The sequence below is a fragment of the Erpetoichthys calabaricus genome, chromosome 5, assembly GCF_900747795.2.
Source record: "Erpetoichthys calabaricus chromosome 5, fErpCal1.3, whole genome shotgun sequence".
NCBI classification, from domain to species: domain Eukaryota; kingdom Metazoa; phylum Chordata; class Cladistia; order Polypteriformes; family Polypteridae; genus Erpetoichthys; species Erpetoichthys calabaricus.
The window spans coordinates 7,552,148-7,569,906 of NC_041398.2; the positions used below are offsets into that span (position 1 = coordinate 7,552,148).

At 41.4% G+C, this 17,759-nt stretch overlaps 2 protein-coding genes across 13 annotated transcripts in view; one reads left to right on the forward strand and one right to left on the reverse strand.

The window, feature by feature from the left end:
• Window positions 1-17,759, forward strand: part of LOC114643026 (tripartite motif-containing protein 16-like) — a 1,170,030-nt gene that overhangs the window by 1,101,108 nt on the left and 51,163 nt on the right. Inside the window, exon 9 of one of the 12 annotated variants that reach the window (XR_007934993.1) lies at window positions 2,249-2,456. The exons of 8 other annotated variants lie outside the window; for them this stretch is intronic. Coding sequence is in view for 2 of the 4 variants with exons in the window: in XM_051927899.1 (XP_051783859.1) it covers window positions 1,948-2,248 (301 nt within the window). In the remaining 2 variants the exon portion in view is untranslated. Of the gene's footprint in view, window positions 1-547; window positions 614-1,947; window positions 2,457-2,807; window positions 3,061-17,759 lie in introns of those variants that run through there. 3 more of the 12 variants (XR_007934990.1, XM_051927899.1, XM_051927906.1) reach the window with 3 other exon arrangements.
• Window positions 1-17,759, reverse strand: part of LOC114641537 (tripartite motif-containing protein 16-like) — a 721,005-nt gene that overhangs the window by 322,398 nt on the left and 380,848 nt on the right. The window lies entirely within an intron of this gene.

Consider the following 17,759-nt stretch of genomic DNA (forward strand, 5'->3'; position numbering starts at 1 on the left):
GTGGAGGGTTATAAAGTGCTGTACAGATTTGTTTAAACACACAGTAAGCAAAAGCAGTTCTGCACTGATGAACATAAATGGAACCTAACAATGTCTTTCCATGAACAGAACTACTGAGCTGTGGCCAAATGACAACACAGGAGAGGAGAACAGAAAGTGAGGTGACGAGGGTTAACAGGTCAGACGTGTGTGCGCCCAACTGCACCGGCACAGTTTACTACCTGGAAGAAAGTTTGAGATCCAATGGTGGATTGGACTGGGCAGGCTGAACTCGGTCAGTTTCTTATCGTGAAGCTCTGAGATGTTGGTATCTAAAGCAGAGGTCAAGTCCACAGAGAAGACCCTCACGTGTCTGTGGCTCATCAAAATGTTAGTAAATCAAACTCACTTCATCATCCACACAACGGTGGGCTCAGTACACAAACCTGATCTGCATGTCTTGTTGATTTACTCAACTGCACTACGTTTGTAATAAGTGTCTAAGAATTTAACATTATAAAACTCCATCTTAACATTCTCCATTCTTCTCTTTTCTTTGCATTTTCAGGTCATGAAACTCCAATCTTCACCCTACAGCCTCCTGAACCTCAGAACAGAGAGGAGATTTTACTATGTGAGTCTGTCAATTCATGGCGTTTATCATCATTTAACTTTTAATATCTCAGGTCAGGATTATGATATGAAAGCATTATGTGGGTGTGGTGTGATGGGGGTCCTGTGACTGGTGCATTATGGGATATGGAGATTCAGGACAGGGAGGCACCAAAGCAGTCTGTTGGACTTGAGTCTCTTAAGTGTCAAGTGAACTCATTTGAAATTAAAATTAAATCCTGCCGACTATGCCAGGTCCTCCTGTCACTCGAGTCCTACCTCCATTGTTCTTATTCCTTTGTTTCATTTTTTCATTTCACTTTCTGCTGTTTTCCTTTTCTCTTTTCACCTTTCTGTTTCTTTTTAATTTCACTCATTTCCTTACAATATTGATAAGAATTATTTATTTACACAGCACACGACATGCAATGAAAGCAGCTCAGTGTGCTTCACATTAAAACACAATGTCCACTCCATTAATATCTACATATACAGTATGTGTGTGTAAAGATGAAGACAAAAGGACTGTTTTATAAAAGAATCCCAGCTTTACTGTGACGTAAGTTAAAGCTGACTAAAGTACTTGGCTATTCTGTTCTTCATAGAGCAGACACTTTGTTTTTGATTCATAAGTTAAAATATTGTAAGAATAAAACTAAATGAAAATAACTGAAGGAAATATTTGGAGACCTTACATGTTAAAAGACATCATTGGATGAGAATCAACCCTCTAATGAGAATCTCAGGGGTCTTGTCACTCAGTAAAGTCCTCACTTAGCTGTGATATGTCATTGTGTGCCTCACACTGAACATGGACAATAGAAGAAGAGGATAGAATGAAGGTCACAGCTGAGCAGGTCAAGGTGAAGACTACAAGACCATCTCCAAAGAGCTTCATGTTCCTGTGGCCACAGCAGCTACCATCAAGAAGTTTAAGGTCCATGGGACTGCAGCCAAACTCACTGGATATCACTACAAATAAAAAATGGACCCCTTATTGAGCAGAAGAACAGTTTAAGAGGTGAAGAACAAACCAAGTCCGACATCAGGACAGACTCAGGCTGACCAACACCATCAAAGTACAACAGAGTCAAGTAGCACCGTCAATCACTTACTGAATGAAAGGGGGCTTCATGGTAGAACACCCCAATTCTGAAAGACAGCATTTGAGTTTCATCAACGTAGCTCCTGATTGGTTCTTGTTAATTGTCTGTGTTGTGCTCCGCCCCCAGTCCCGTTACACACTCCCAGATTTCCTCACTCGTTTTCTTTTCTCTCCTTTCAGACTTCTGTCCCCTCACACTGGACATCAACACGGCAAACAGAGAGCTCTGTCTGTCTGAAGGGAACAAGAAGGTGACACAAGAGGGGACAAAAGCCAAATATCCTGATCATCCTGACAGATTTGATTGCTTGCCTCAAGTTCTGTGCAGAGAGGCTCTGACTGGGACTCGCTGTTACTGGGAGGTGGAGTGCAGTAGAGACTCCATGAGGATTGGAGTCGCATATAAAGGACTTAGCAGGAAAGGACAGGGCTGGGAGTGCGGCCTTGGATACAACGACAAGTCCTGGTGTTTGCTGTGGTCTCATTCCCAGTGCTTTGTGTATCACAATAACAAGTGGACTGTAATCAGCGCCCCCTACAGCCCCAGAATAGGTGTGTATCTGGACTGGCCTGCTGGCTCACTGTCATTTTATAGCGTCTCACACACAATGACCCTCCTGCACAGGTTCAACACCTCCTTCACTGAGCTCCTCTATCCAGGGTTTGGTGTTAATCTTAACTCCAGTGTAACAATCAGCCATCTGACACCATGTGACCACTGACCAGTACCCTCCACTGGTCACTTGATGTCTCCACAAGCTCAGGTCCTATTTCTGTTTGTAGTTTGGGGTAAAAATTAATTTTACAGGATGGGTAGGTTGGGTGCACCTCTGTGATTGAATTTGTGGATGAGAATGCGGGGCGAGTGCAGCTGTCAGAGTCTCCATTATTATTAGGTTTGAGTAGCCAATCAGGTTTGTGTGTCATAGTGAGGGGTGGAGACACCTCAGACCTACAAATACCAGTCTGACCAGTAGGGGTCACTGTTGATTCACAGCCACATGTCTTTCAGGCTGACACCCAAACAACTATTGAGGCCCCCAAGTGTCACTGAATGTCACCTGTTAAGTAGGACAGGCGTGTGGTCCTGCTGGATCAGCACAACTGAAAGGCGCTATACAGACTCAGTATGGAGAGCTCTTGAATAGTGACTATATGTAGGAGCAGAGAGTGACAGATGGCACTGGAGTGTTTTCCACTCACCAGACATGTTGTGACCCTCCATTGGTCACTCAAAGGGTCCTTCACTTCAGAATGAATTCACTGTGAATGTCTGAAGACGAGGACTCACCGGTCAGTCAGATGTCGGCCATACTGACAGAGTTTGGTGTTTTAGTTGATGTCACATTAAACTTTAAACTGCACCTCCTCCTTGTCCCCAGATTTGTCACTCTTGGTAACCTAAAAGCTCCAACATCCTAAAAAATTAATTCTTGGTGAGTTGGCACACACTTGACATGGGTGCACGTGTGGCTTTACAGTGGACTGGCACCCCGTCCAGGGTTGGCCCACCTTGTCCACAAACCTGAAATTGAAAAGCGAATAAGAAAGACAACGAATGGACAGAAGGGGTCACTGATTGGTCAGTCGCCACACTACTGCCTCTTGTGGCCACTCTAAATATTACACAGCAATTTATACAAAAAGGAAATCTAAAAGATAAAAGCAGAAAGCATTCAGTGAAATCCTGAGCAGTGAAACACGAAAGGAGAGAATGAGAAACAATCAGAGAGTCAGACGAATGGAGACTTTAACAGGAGGACTGAGGGGTGGGACTGAAGTGCAGTGGCGCCCTCTAGTGCAGTGGTCCCCAACCTTTTTGACAGCAAGGACCACTTTATTAGATGCAAGTTCGCATACGTTTTCAACCCAAGATTTTTCTTCTTTTTTTGCATATAACAAAGACATACAGTATGCTTTGCATTTGCTATTTCTACAGATTGCACATCATAAACATTAACACATCTTTTTTCGTGTCTGCCGTTTCTATAGGAGGGTGACAATGAGTTAAATTCCAATGGATATTTTTCAAATGTTGACAAGCAATAAGCAAAAGGTATCACTGAAAACCACAGAAAACAAAAACAATGACAAAAAAAAAACATTACGAGGAAAGTTCGAAGGAAGAGATTTTTTTTTACAATGTTTCTGTTTGGGGATCATTGTGTAAATGCGCACAACTGACCTGTGACCACAGATCTAACTGCTCTGTGGATGATTCGTTTATGCATTTCAAGGTCACTTCGTTGTAATGAAAGCATCTGCTTCGTAGTAATGCGATTTCTATAGACTCGTGTCATATGGGGAAACTGTCGGGACCATAAAAATACTTTATTGTAATACTCCCTCACCTTGGTCTCTCTCCTCTCTCTGCGCCGCTGCAAAGCCCCGTCCACCAAACGTTCTGAAAAGTCTGAGTGAGTCTCCATTGCCAGCAGTTCTCTCGTGGCTCGGCTGTCAGTCGGCTGCGGCCCGGTAGTGGGCCGTGGACCGGGGGTTGGGGACCCCTGCTCTAGTGGACACCCGTCATATTACACACATGGGAAAGGTCAGCAGTGAAAGGGGGAGAAAAGTGCAGTGTGAAAGAAATAAGAATAAAGTAAAAACACAAGAATTAAACACTTGAAATAAAGAACCTGAAATATTATATCTAAAACGAATTAAGATTTAAATGAATTAAGAGCAAAATAAGGGAGACACAATCACAGTCACATGACATTCAGAGCTGACAGCTGAGCTGATTCTTCTGTAGCCAAACTGCCCCCCCCCTAGTGGCCACTCTCAATATTAAATGAATGGCAAGACTGAGGGGGAGGAAAGATTTGGGTTTGATCAAATGGATATGTAGTGCAGATTTCTTAATATTGTCATCACCTTTGTAGAAAAGGCGCTATATAGCGCCCGACCCGGTACAGACTTACGCAGAGGCACGTGTAAAATAAACAGTCTTTTTATTTTTCTTCAACTGGAGGGCACGTCTTCCCCATAATCCCCCCAGCCACAACACAGTCCCATAAGCACTTATAAAGCACAAACACTCTTTTCTCTCCATGTTGGCACCACCACTCCTCCCAGGCAACCTCATCCTCTTCCTCCCGATTCTGGCTCCAGAGTGGTGGATGCTGGCTCTTTTTATAGCCCACCCGGAAGTGCTCCAGGTGCTTGATCACCTGTGGCCAATTGCACTTCCGGGAGGGGCTGCAGAGATGTCCAGGTGGGTTCCTGGCTCCATGCAGCACCCCCTGGCGGCCACCCCAGCTCCCCACAGGGTTGTGGAGAACTCCATCTCCCATGAAACCCTGCGGGAAACTGAGGCACCATCATCAGCCAGGGAGGCTGCCATCAAGCATTCCGGGGGAGGTAGTGAGATGTCCATACCTGCACCCCCGGAACATATACAGAAGGGGCGTCCCGGCCGGGCATGGGACCTGGCCTCCTGTCACAACTTTAAGGACAGTGCAGCTTTGTTAGGTTATGGAAGATTCTCTATGGGAAAAGAATATTTATTTGAATTAATTTATTTTTAATAATACATTTACAAAATTCAAATCTAATAATTGATTACATTTTGTATAATAAACTCCCAATGGTGTTTGGTGAATAAACAATCAGGATGACTGACATTTGTCAAATCTGCTCATCTGTGACCTTCTGACTTGTCAACACCTCTGGTCACATCTCCTGTGTTGTCTGATCTGAAGATATAACACTCCGTATTGATGATCCATTTCTTAATAGCCCTGGAAAAGTCAGAATATGACAATGGGGTGAGTAACAAATAAGATGTTGGTTTTTTAAAAATATTTTATTGTTAAATATATCAGTGAAATCGATCATTTAGTCCCAAGCTTTGATCTCCATTTAAATCTCCTTTAAATTGTTTCACTTGAGCCAAATGTTTTGTGTCACCTTTCACAAACTTCTTACAATAAATAGCTGGAGTTTCAGACCATTCCTGCAGACAGAACTGGTGTGACTGGAACAGTTTCATAGGCCTCGTTTCTCGCACAATTTTTCACGTCAATCGGATTGAGGTTAGGGCTTTGTAATGGCCACTCCAACACCTTCACCTTGTTGTCCTTGACTATTAATGTTTGTACAGATAAATATGGAAACTTCAGTCATTTGAGAATTGTTTCCAAGGATGAACCACATTTTGGAGGTGAACAATTGTTTTTCTGAGTTCCTGGCTGATTTCTTTTGATTTTCCCATCATGTCAAGTAAAGAGGCAGTGAGTTTGATGGTCGGCCTTAACATCCATCCACACGTTGGCTCCAATGAGGCTGATTGTCTATCAGAAGCTCATTGTCTAATTGTCTAAAGTCTTCACAACATTTTCTGGAATTCTCCAAGCTGTTTAAAGACCCAGATAAAAAAGTCTTTGTAGACATGCGAGTAGTGAAGGGCAGAGTGAAGACTCACAAAGTGCTGAAACATTTGAAGTAATTGTGTCAGAAATTTATTTGACACTCGTCTTTCTAGTGACATCTCCTGGCCATTTGCATTACCGTTACACAAACTCATAATTAAGTTCAATGACGTCTGGTAAACTTTTTATTTCTTTTATTTTTCACAAGTATGAATTGGCAACAAAGAGTTGGGTTCATCCATGGTTTTTAGTGTCTGAGTACTAAAAACTCAAAACTAATGCTGACAGGCAGAATGTACAATACTTCAAACAAGAGTTTAAATAAAACAAAATAAGACGCCTCACTCATGGAGCCCCGGCTCTTTTAATAAATATTCCCCTTTTACATTGTGTCATTATAATTGTTCCTGTTATTAGAATTATTATTAGTCCTCATCTTTCCTTGTGATCACATTTAATCAACTGTCCTTTGGGGATCCACAGCCCCAATATTGCAAGTTTAAAAAGCAATATATAAATTGAAAACACGCTTTGGCATTTGTCCTTAAATTGTTTCTTTATTTTGATTTTTTTTAAAACCGAGTAGGCAGAAAATAAAGGCTTAACCCTCTCCATGTCATTATATAGACGCGCACATCTGAGAAAAAAGATGAAATCCTTAACGTAACAGATATTATCATTCCATCAACTAATGAGATATCCCAATTATTAATACTTTTTAATATTTTGTGGGAGCTCAAAATTAAAGAGTTTTCATCAAAGAAAAGACGCAATCACAGTAAAATCTGTCACAAGCGCTGACTGGGATGTCCTGAGGCTCCACTGACTTTGCTTTTTGTATTCTGCACATAGTGCAAACCCAGATTCAAGTCGGATGATGAGGCACCATAAAAAAAAAGAATTTTGTGTCAGATATTTATAAACTAAATTGACAAAAATAATTTTCAGAGATGCTATGGAAAGATAGCATAAGAGATCTGTTCTGGAATCATTCCCTCTTACAACTGCCATCAAAAACGCAATGACAAATTTGCAGAAGCTTACTCACGTGTTTATAATAATCCATCTTCTATTCATTGCCACTTGAAGTCTGTGAATCCCGTCAATAAAAGAATGATAACAAACCCGCTGTGGCAGAGCAGGCTGAATTCACTCTGCTGGACCCATAATTCAAACTGATCATTCCAGAGCAAATTAGAGAGGCAGAGAGAAACGGCGCAGATACAGCCACCATCACAGTGTGACACGCATAGGATACTCCAAGGTAAACACTGTTAGTATTAAGTGATCCACACTGTGTTGTTAAAATCTACTGTATATGTAAAGTGTAATGTAAATAAAAGTATGTTCATCACAACTAATTACAACTGCCATTCAAAGAGAAATGGCTCCATTGACATCACTGTAGACACCTTTGTGCTGAAAAGAGAACTCTGCGATTCCTACAGAGGTCAGCATTAAAGATGCACTCAACTGAAGCGGTAACAAAGAGCAGCAGGATAAACACATCTGGACCTGCTGTCAAAAAAGCCTCTGACTCTACCAGCAACATCTCCCCCTCATGAACACATCTTCAAGGACTGGAGATGTGATCAGCCCAAAGCCGTCTTAGTCACAGCACAGTACAATAATAAAACATTTCCTTAAATCAAAATGATAGTTCTCCTGTCTGCACCATTCCTAACAAATCTTCCAATTACAGAAGCTCAATCCCAGTCACTAACACATTTACCGTGTAACTCCATTAATTCTCAATCAAAGAAAGAAAACATTTCACCTGATTAATTTAATATTTAATAATTTAAATCCCTAAACTCATTAGACAAGAAATTAGCAAATCCCTTTCAATCTTTCTTTTTAATATTTCAATCATTTTCTCACTCAATTGATGACAAATTGGAGATCCTCTGCACATCTTTGCTCTTCAAAGACTCAGCCTATTGTGGATCCAAATCACAGATCATGATTACATGACCTCTTAAATGAATCACATCATTAGCTAATTAGTTTACCTCATTGATGGCCATAATTTCCCCCCGTCCCAACTTTTTTTGGAATGTGTTGTAGGTCTGAAATGCAGGAATGGATGTATATTAGCAAAGGAAATGACGATGACCAAAGAAAACATGAAATATCTTGGGTCCACACTGTCTGCAATGCATTTCTGATTTTGGGGTTGTACATATTTAATCTAAGAGCTGTGAATCCTTCATATTCCCAGTTAATGGGACCACCATGTCAATACGCCACACTGCACACTGGTGAATGACCACTGGACTGATGATTTGTGAATGTCAGTAAGACCAGAAGAAGCCTTTGTTAAGATCTCATTATATAACAGAACCAAGTAAGAGAGACATTTCTGCAGTGCTTAACACCTTCTCTCTCTTTCCCTGAATTTCTAGAAGATTACCCAGCTGTGGAAAACATCCAGTGTGGTCCCAGTGCCTAGAAAGGCATTACAGTAACCCAGAGGACTTCAGACCAGTGGATTACTTCACACATCATTAAGACCTTTGAGAGGCTGGTCCTAAAATAGCTATGGCCTCTCATTTCAGCACATCTGGATGGTCTGCAGTGTGCCAGTCAGACACATATCAGTGTGGAGGATGCTGTCATCTGTCTGCTCCACAGTCCTACTCTCACTTGGACAAAGCCGGCACAACAGTCACGATCATGTTCTTTTTTTTTAATTACTTTTATCGATTTTATTTTAATCACACAACATTCCATACAAATAGATAAATTTTAACAAAAATAGGATTGAAAACAAATCAACCCCCACCCCTGAGAAAGAGAGCATGACCAGCAGAGTAAAACTTAAAGCTTGTGAAAATAAGTAAATACATGAATTAATAAGTGAATAAAGATACATGGAGAAGAAAAAGAAATAGGAAGAGAATCTGCTTCATCCGTGCTTTAAATGCTTATTCAAAAATTTTATTGATCAGATCCTGCCAGGTTTTAAAATATTCTGCACAGATCCTCCAATTACGAATTTGATATTTTCCAATTTCAAATTTCATCAGTTAGCCACTGACTTAAAAGAGGAGAGTTAGGATTCTTCCAGTTGATCAAGATAAGTCTCCGTGCCAATAGTGTAGTAAAGGTAATGACAGTTTGTTTGTCCTTCTCCACTTTAAGCCCCCCTGTAATCCCACCAAACACAGCTGTTAGTGGATTAGGGGGATTGTGACACCAAGGCTGTCTGAAAGGCATTTAAAGATTTTGGTCCAGAATGATGTTAATTTGGTGCAGGTCCAGCACATGTGGCCCAGTGAGACTAGATCTTGATTGCAGCGTTCGCAGGTCGGCTCTTGCCCTGGAAACATTTTGGACAATTTTAAATGAGACAGATGTACTTGATATATATTTTTGAGTTGAATAATTGTATGCTTTGCGAATATGGCGCTTGAGTGATTTCTCTGCATTGCTGCCTTCCACTCCTTTTCTGAGATGCTGAGTGAGAGATCCTATTCCCACTTGCCTCTTGAATCTTTGAAATGGAGGGACTGTAAAATGGTTTTATATATTGCTCGAGACTGATCAATATTTTTTCCAACATAGAAGGAGGTAGGAGGTGAGGAAAATTGGGCAGGTTCTGTTTGACAAAGTTTCTGATTTGAAGATAGTGAAAGAAATGTGTTTTTGGAAAGTTAAATTTGGAATGTAATTGTTTGTAGGTTGAAAAGACGTCATTTATGTACAGGGGCTATTTTTTGTACGTAGATTACTCGTTTAGCCGGATGTAATTGTTGACGATTTGGCCTGATCCTGAATCTGTCGGTTTTTCAAAACTCTTGCTGGATGTGTTGTCATAGCAACACATCCTAATCCTCAAACCTGCTCGTATCAGGTTTGTTCTACGTAAACAAGGATTAGCTCACACACTTAATCAGTGTCCGTGCATGGAATTAATTCAGTCATTGCTTCACCGTTCATGAATGAGCAACCAATTGATATCGGTGTGCAAATTATAAGAAGAGAATTTCATATAGAGAGGGTTTTGTGCGATTGGCAATATCCTTTATTGCTCCCGGAGGAAATTCTTTTCGAAAGATACTGCTTTAGCGTAATATGCCTCTCACGCGGTACTCCGCTTACTTAAAAACCTTGTACGGGCTTCTGTCAGTTTGGAATTGATTGTTTTGCTTCTCCTTCTCTGTCTCAGACTTTTCCTGCTCCTGACACATACTCCTTCGAAGAAGAAGATACCTGTACTTACTTTTAATTGAGAGATGGAAGTGTCAACTCTATCCTGTCAAGGAGCACGTTTAAAAACCTTTTAAAGAGACAAATGTTTGTTTGCAGCGTTTGAATAAAATTCCAGTGTCTTCTACCTCCTCTGTTTTCTGTGCAATTCTGTGACCCAAGCGTGACATTATATTTGAAGTCAAACTAAGCAAAGTCGGGCTCTCACAACCACACACACAGTAGGCATTGCTTTGAGGTTTTTTACAAGCGGCACTTTTTTTATATACTGTAGGCGATGCGGAAAATCTAACTAAAAGTGCAGTTTGCCAGGCAATTCATAAAGTCGTAAAGTATTTCCTTTGGGCTTTCAATGTGTTTCCTGGACACCTGCGTGTGCAGACAATAAAAGAGGCGTTTCATGCCATTGCAGGTAGATAATAAACAGGCAAAAACACCCACAGTTCCATAAAGAATCTCAATCAGCCTAACATTCTCATTACCAGGATTTCCAAATGTGATTGGGGCACACGGGACTGATCAGAGTGGAGTTTGATCAAACATTATTTGGAAAATGTACCTTCCTCCTGATGAATAATCAGACACAGTGTCTTCATCAAATATTTGACCTTCATCAATATCTCGTTGGTCAGACACAGGTTCTAGGGATATGACATTCCCTGCAACTGACCCAACAAAAAAGAGGGCTATATGGAACATACCTATGGCTAGGGTTACCACTTTTAATACAAAAAAATAAAGGACGCATACGTATTGATTCAAAACGGGACGCGCAATTTCATTCTCAAATACGGGACGATTCCGTATTTTAAAGGACGGGTGGCAACCCTACCTATGGCACACATGGAGGACAAATATATGCAATGACCATCCTTTACCTGAAATGAAGTGGCCACTGCATCCTGCCACTGGTTCTGGGGAGGAGCTTCTCCCTGGAATGCCCTCAGAAACAGGGCGGTGGGCATTTTACTGGATAGCCAACACTTCTGCAGGGGTTAGGTCTGGACCACATGGACCTCGACCTGTTTTTTGCTTGTCTGCCTTCTTATTAGCTTTATAATTAATGTTTTTGAAATTATATATGATTATTTATGTCAACAATTCTTTAAATAGTTATATACCAATATTTACCAGTTTGAAGTATATTCTTGTACATCACTTTAACCTGTTCCCATGTCCTCCTTGTGCTCACGTTTGATCTGGAATTATGACATATCTATATATATAATCGACCAAGTCGCCCGACCATGGAGTATGCACGACAGAGCCCCACCCGCCAACTCTAACCCTCCTCCTGCGTCCACCCTCGCTCTCGAGGCATGAGCAGGCAGTGCGCATAAGGAACGCACGACAGAGTCCCGCCCGCCAACTCTAATCCTCCTCCCACGTCTACCCTCGCTCTCGAGGCACTGCTTTCTCATGTTCCCACCCCCAACACCTCACCAAACACATCCCGAGTTGCTTTGGTCTGTGCTACAGTTCACATGCACCTCTGAGCCATGTTGACTGTTCATTTTCCTAACATGGCCACCACTTCACATGTATTTCATGGAAACAACTCTTCTTTCAATGTTATACAAATTCCTGCATCAGGTAACTGTTTCCTTCTATCAGTCGGATATTTCTGGAAAAATGTCATCGATGAAACTGTTGCTCTCGAACTTCGCAACATGGCTATAACCTTTGTTTGCCAACATTGGGATAACTTCGGCGACGTGCTGTCCGTTGTTCTTAGTCACGGAAGCAAAGTCATACAGTCTGATCAACAATACGCTGACTACATGAATACTTACAGAGTTTATAGTGGCGAGGTAGAAATTGTGGTGATGTCCCAAATACTTCCAGCTACTATCACCATTCACTTCCGAGAACGTCCTCATGCCTCTCCTCAAGTTTACAATCCGGGCCAACGTCTCTGCATATCCCTGCTCTTTAGCGGTCCTTTGGATCATGGGCATTACAAAGTTCTCTTGCCTCTCACAAACACATGTGATGACCTTCTGGTGCCATCTATTGACAATGTCGGTATGTGCACACAAAATACACACCCATGTGATCTCCACACTGATGTGACGTCACCGTTCCACTATCCTCTTACTGAAAAACATTTACAAACGCATTTCACACCGGAATTTCAATGCAACATTTGCTCCAAACCCTTCACACTCCAGAAATATCTCAACGCACATTTAAAAACACACTCCATTGAACAAACGCATTCCGTACAGGACTTTCAATGCACCATTTGTTCCAAAACCTTCCAACTGCACAGATATCTCAACGCACATTTAAAAACACACTCCATTGAACGAATGATGCAATGTGAACATTGCCAGCAATGCTTCAAAACAACTTGCACTCTCAAGAAGCACTTACAAACTCATTCCACTCACACCTTCAATTGCACATTTTGTAACAAGGACTTCACGGCTGAGATGGATCTCCTTGACCATGTGCAAATCCATTCAACACAAACATTTGTATGCAACATTTGCGACAAACAGTCTCACGCACGCAGATATCTTACTAACCATTTCAAAACACATTCCCTGACGAAATCCTTTCAGTGTCAACACTGCACTAAATAGTTCGAAACATCATTTCTTCTCAACAGACATACAAAAACACATTCCCATGACACATTCTTTGAATGTGTACATTGTAAAAGCTCTTTCAAAAACTCACATCTTCTTGCAAACCACATGCACAGTCATCGCATTCAATTTTCCGCTGCTTTTCAAGAAGATACCGCCATTCCCGTCCAAGAACATAACATTGGCCTACCTAACAAACTATACACTTCTTGCAATGCTCTTCATTGGCCATCAGAGGTCAACAAATCCAGACATTACACTAAGTGTTGTCATACTGGCAAGGTGTCTTTGCCACCGCTATCCCAACCTCCTCTTTTATTACAAAAACTCTTGACTGGCAAGAACCCGTTGTCACAAAATTAAAGCGATCATATCAGGGAATACAACTTTGCTTTAGCTTCGCTTCAATGGGCGCCCACATCGCTCAACCTTCTGGCCACGGACCGTATGCCTTCAGAATCGGTCAAATTTATCACCAGGTCTCTCCTTTATATACCAATCCTAACACGTCACCACGATACGGTCAGCTATATATCTTCGATTCGGCTGAGGCTACCACTCAACATTTGCAAAAGGAATGTAACAGCACTTGCAGTGACATTTTGTTGCTAGAACTAGACAAAATGCTATGACAGGTTAATCCCTTTGCTAAGTCTTACGTGCAAATGCATGACATTATCACTCACAGTAACCCTGTTGCTGCTGTACGAATGACATTCATGGAAAATCCAACTCTGGATATAAGAAGGTATAACGAACCGTCCTGTCAAACTGATGTTGCTATTATCTTTGTAGGTGAAGACGGGGAACCTCCTGCACAACGCGATATTTACATATACCCAAGGGGAGATGCTTGCAAGCATATCTCTGTACTCAATATGAACTGTGACCCCATGGTTTATCCACTGCTATTACCTTACAGAGATCCAGGCTGGCACATACAATTGACCTATGTTGAGGAAAAGCGAACCGCGAAAAGAACACGAGTCACGCAGCTCCAATTTTATGCTTACAGGCTTGCCATGAGATCTGCATTTAGCATCTTGCATTCCAGTGGCAAACTCTTCCAGCAATACGTTGTTGACGCATATGTCAGAACAGAAGGCACGCATTTACATTACCTATGCTCCCATCAACAAGATTTGCATGTAGAGCAATACAAGGGACTGCTGGATGCTGTCACTGTGAAAGCACAAGACCCTAACTTCCACCCTGGACAATTGATCATTCTTCCCTCTACCTTTCAAGGCAGTCCAAGGTACATGCAACAGAACGCGATGGCAATTGTCCGCAAATGTGGAAAGCCTGACTTATTCCTAACCTTCACCTGCATTCCTGCTTGGCCGGAAATCTCTAACGCCATTTCCCATCATTAGCGACCAGAACACAGATCTGGCATCGTTGCTCGTGTCTTTCATATCAAACTGCAACATTTCCTAACAGATATTCTGGAGAGGAATATTTTCTGCAATGTTCTCGCTTACATCTTCGTCATTGAGTTCCAAAAATGAGGATTGGTTCATTGCCATATGTTACTTACACTTGACTCACAATCCAAAATAAGGACCAAGGATGATATAGACAAATATGTCTGTGCTGAGCTTCCAAATCCCGAAATACACCCTCGACTTTTCCATATTGTCAGTAAATGCATGGTACATGGTCCGTGTGGAACGCTCAACGCCAACTCACCTTGCATGAAAGATGGCACGTGTACCAAAAATTTCCCAAAGGACTTCAATGCCGAGACTCAAGAAAACACACAATGATACCCCATATACCGCTGAAGACAAGGGAGAACTGCCATTGTTGGCAAATACGATATCGACAACCGTTGGATAGTTCCTTACAATCCCTGGCTTTCTCAGAAATTCAATACTCATATTAACGTTGAAGTTTGCGCATCCACTCAATGTATCAAGTATCTATATAAAGTACGTCTACAAAGTACACAACGCTGCATCCATTGCACTTCACAGGGAGCCAGCCGATGGTGTTTTCCAACATGACGAAATACAGACTTTCCTTGACGGTAGGTATGTTAGTACTCCTGAGGCTATGTGGCGTTTGAACGAGTACAGTCTTTCAGAAAAATCTCACGTTATTACACGATTGCCAGTTCATTTGCCAGAACAACAAGTCATCTTCTTTCATGAAGGTTATGAAGAACAAGCGCTACAAAGACAAGCCAACAAAAACACTATGCTTTTAGCATGGTTTGAACTCAACAAGACAGATCCCAAAGCTGTGGAGTTACATTACACTTATGTTCCCCAACATTACACATTCCAACAGTCCTCTGGAAAATGGAAAAAGAGAATCAGAGGAGGCACAAAAGTGATCGGTAGAATGCCTGTTGTTGCCATTAATGACACCGAACGTTATTACCTCAGACTTCTCCTTACCCGTTCCGTAGGCGTCACAAGTTTCCACCATCTAAGAACTGTCAACGACATTGAATGTAACACTTTCAAAGAAGCATGCCAACAATTAGGTCTTCTTAAAGATGACAAGATATGGCATGATACTCTTACAGAGGCATCCCACATACGAATGCCACCATTCTTGCGACAACTTTTCGTTTTAGTCTGTGTTTTCGGCGAACCCCACAACATTCCACGCCTTTGGGACACACATAAACTCTACCTTTCTGAGAACCTTCTCACAAAATATTCCACACCCACCGCTTGCATGTATGCTCTCGTGGAAATTAATGACATGCTGCAACCACATGGCCTCAACCTGCACAAATTACACCTACCCCCCCACTGACATTCTTCCACTGTGCCATTCATCTCCCACCTTCGACGCTCAGGCTGAACACTCACACGCTATAGAACACTACGAAATACTCAATACAGAACAGAAACACGCTGTTGACACTATTTTACATGCTGCATACAGCGATTCCCATCCGCAACAAACATGCTTCTTCTTAGATGGTCCTGCAGGAACAGGGAAAACCTTTGTCTACAAAATCCTGATTCATACCATCAGAGCTAGGGGAGACATTCCTACAACCGTAGCATCTACAGGAATAGCTGCAACATTGTTACCAGGTGGATGTACTGCACATTTCGTTTTTAAAATACCGTTGAAGCTGAGTACTACTTCCACATGCAACATCAAACCTACCTCGCCACACGCTCAACATCTTCTGCAATCCAAATTGATAATATGGGACGAGGCGCCAATGACACATGCATACTCATTCAAGGCAGTTGACAGGTTATTACGTGACCTCACGGGTGACACGCAGCTATTTGAAGGGAAAACAATACTATTGGGTGGAGATTTTCAACAACTACTCCCCGTCGTTATGTGTGGTTCCCAAGCACTTACTGTCGCCATTTGCATTAACAAGCAACCTTTGTGCCGTCACATGCATGTACTTACAATAACGACAAATATGAAAGCTCTTCCTCACGAACAAGATTTTGCAAAATGGCTACTCGATGTTGGAGACGGGAAAAACGTAACACCTGTAACATTACCTTCACATTGTTTTTCTTTTATTTCTGATCCCTTTCAACAACTATATGGCAACATCGACTTCTCAACTGTAACTCCAGACCAACTCAGTACACAAGCTATATTAACTGTCACCAACGAAGACTCACTACACCTTAATGAACAAGTGCTGAAACTTATCCCTACCGACGAAGTAACTTTCACCAGCGTTGACTCCATTGTCACAGACGATCCCGCAGATCAACTTTCATTCCCCAAAGAATTTCTTAGCAGTCTTACTCCCACTGGCATAAACTCAAAATTAAAATTGGTTCAGTCGTCATGCTTCTCAGAAACCTCATGCCAGAAAGAAGTCTCTGTAATGGCACTAGACTGACTGTTACCAGCATTCACCGCAATGTACTGGAGTGTAAAACAATCGCAGCTTCTACCTCACAAACTGTCCTTATTCCCTGGATATCCCTGACCCATCAGATTCAAGTTTGCCTTTTACTTTTACATGCAGACAATTCCCTGTTAGATTGGCCTTTGCAATGACAATTAATATGGTGCAGGGACAAACTTTCAAAAAGATATGCCTGTATCTGCCAAAACCAGTTTTCAGTCACGGACAATTGTATGTTGCTCTCTCCAGAGTTCCATCTTTTCATTCACTCACAGTCGTATCCTCAAACCCAACCCATTTGGACAACTGTGTCTTTCAGTGTTCACCCATCAATAAATAATTATGCGGCGTATAGTACGCCACGGGTTGTCTAGTCATGCAATATCAAACATAACAGTACCTTGTAGACATTACTGCATATTTTTATTTAAAATTATCAACCACAGCCAATTATGATATATTAATATTTACAAAAAATGGAACTTAACAACAAAAACAGTTGTCTACTATGATTATTTTTTTCTGGTTTCTTCATATTCTTATTGGTCCTACACATTGTAACTTAGGTTTGGTTCACATTCTGAATGCATGGTGATTCTCTCTCTCTTGTTAATAAAGCCATTGCAGATCATTTGGATTATTTCTGATCTCCATCCTTTGCCGATAAACACTCAGTTTGGAAACACAGCTATGAAGCGTCCAGATAATAGGCTCTGTAGCCGCCAAAGTATAAGGTGAAGTCAAGCATGGGTAAAATGCGTGCCGAAAGAAATCTCTCAGTTCCAAAGTTCGTTTTAAAATTATTTAGTGAAAGTTAAAAGCAAATAATCCACACAAGAATAAAACAAAAAATAGTTACACACATAGAGTAAAAAGCAAAAAAAAGGGAAAATGTATCTTCTCTATACTTAGATTTTCTTGAGAAACTTTAGTTAATTCTATAATTAAAAGTTCTTAATTTCTTCTTCTGTACGCCTTAAGCGTACGGCTTCTTTACAAGTTACATCACACACTCAAAGAGCCCGTAGGCA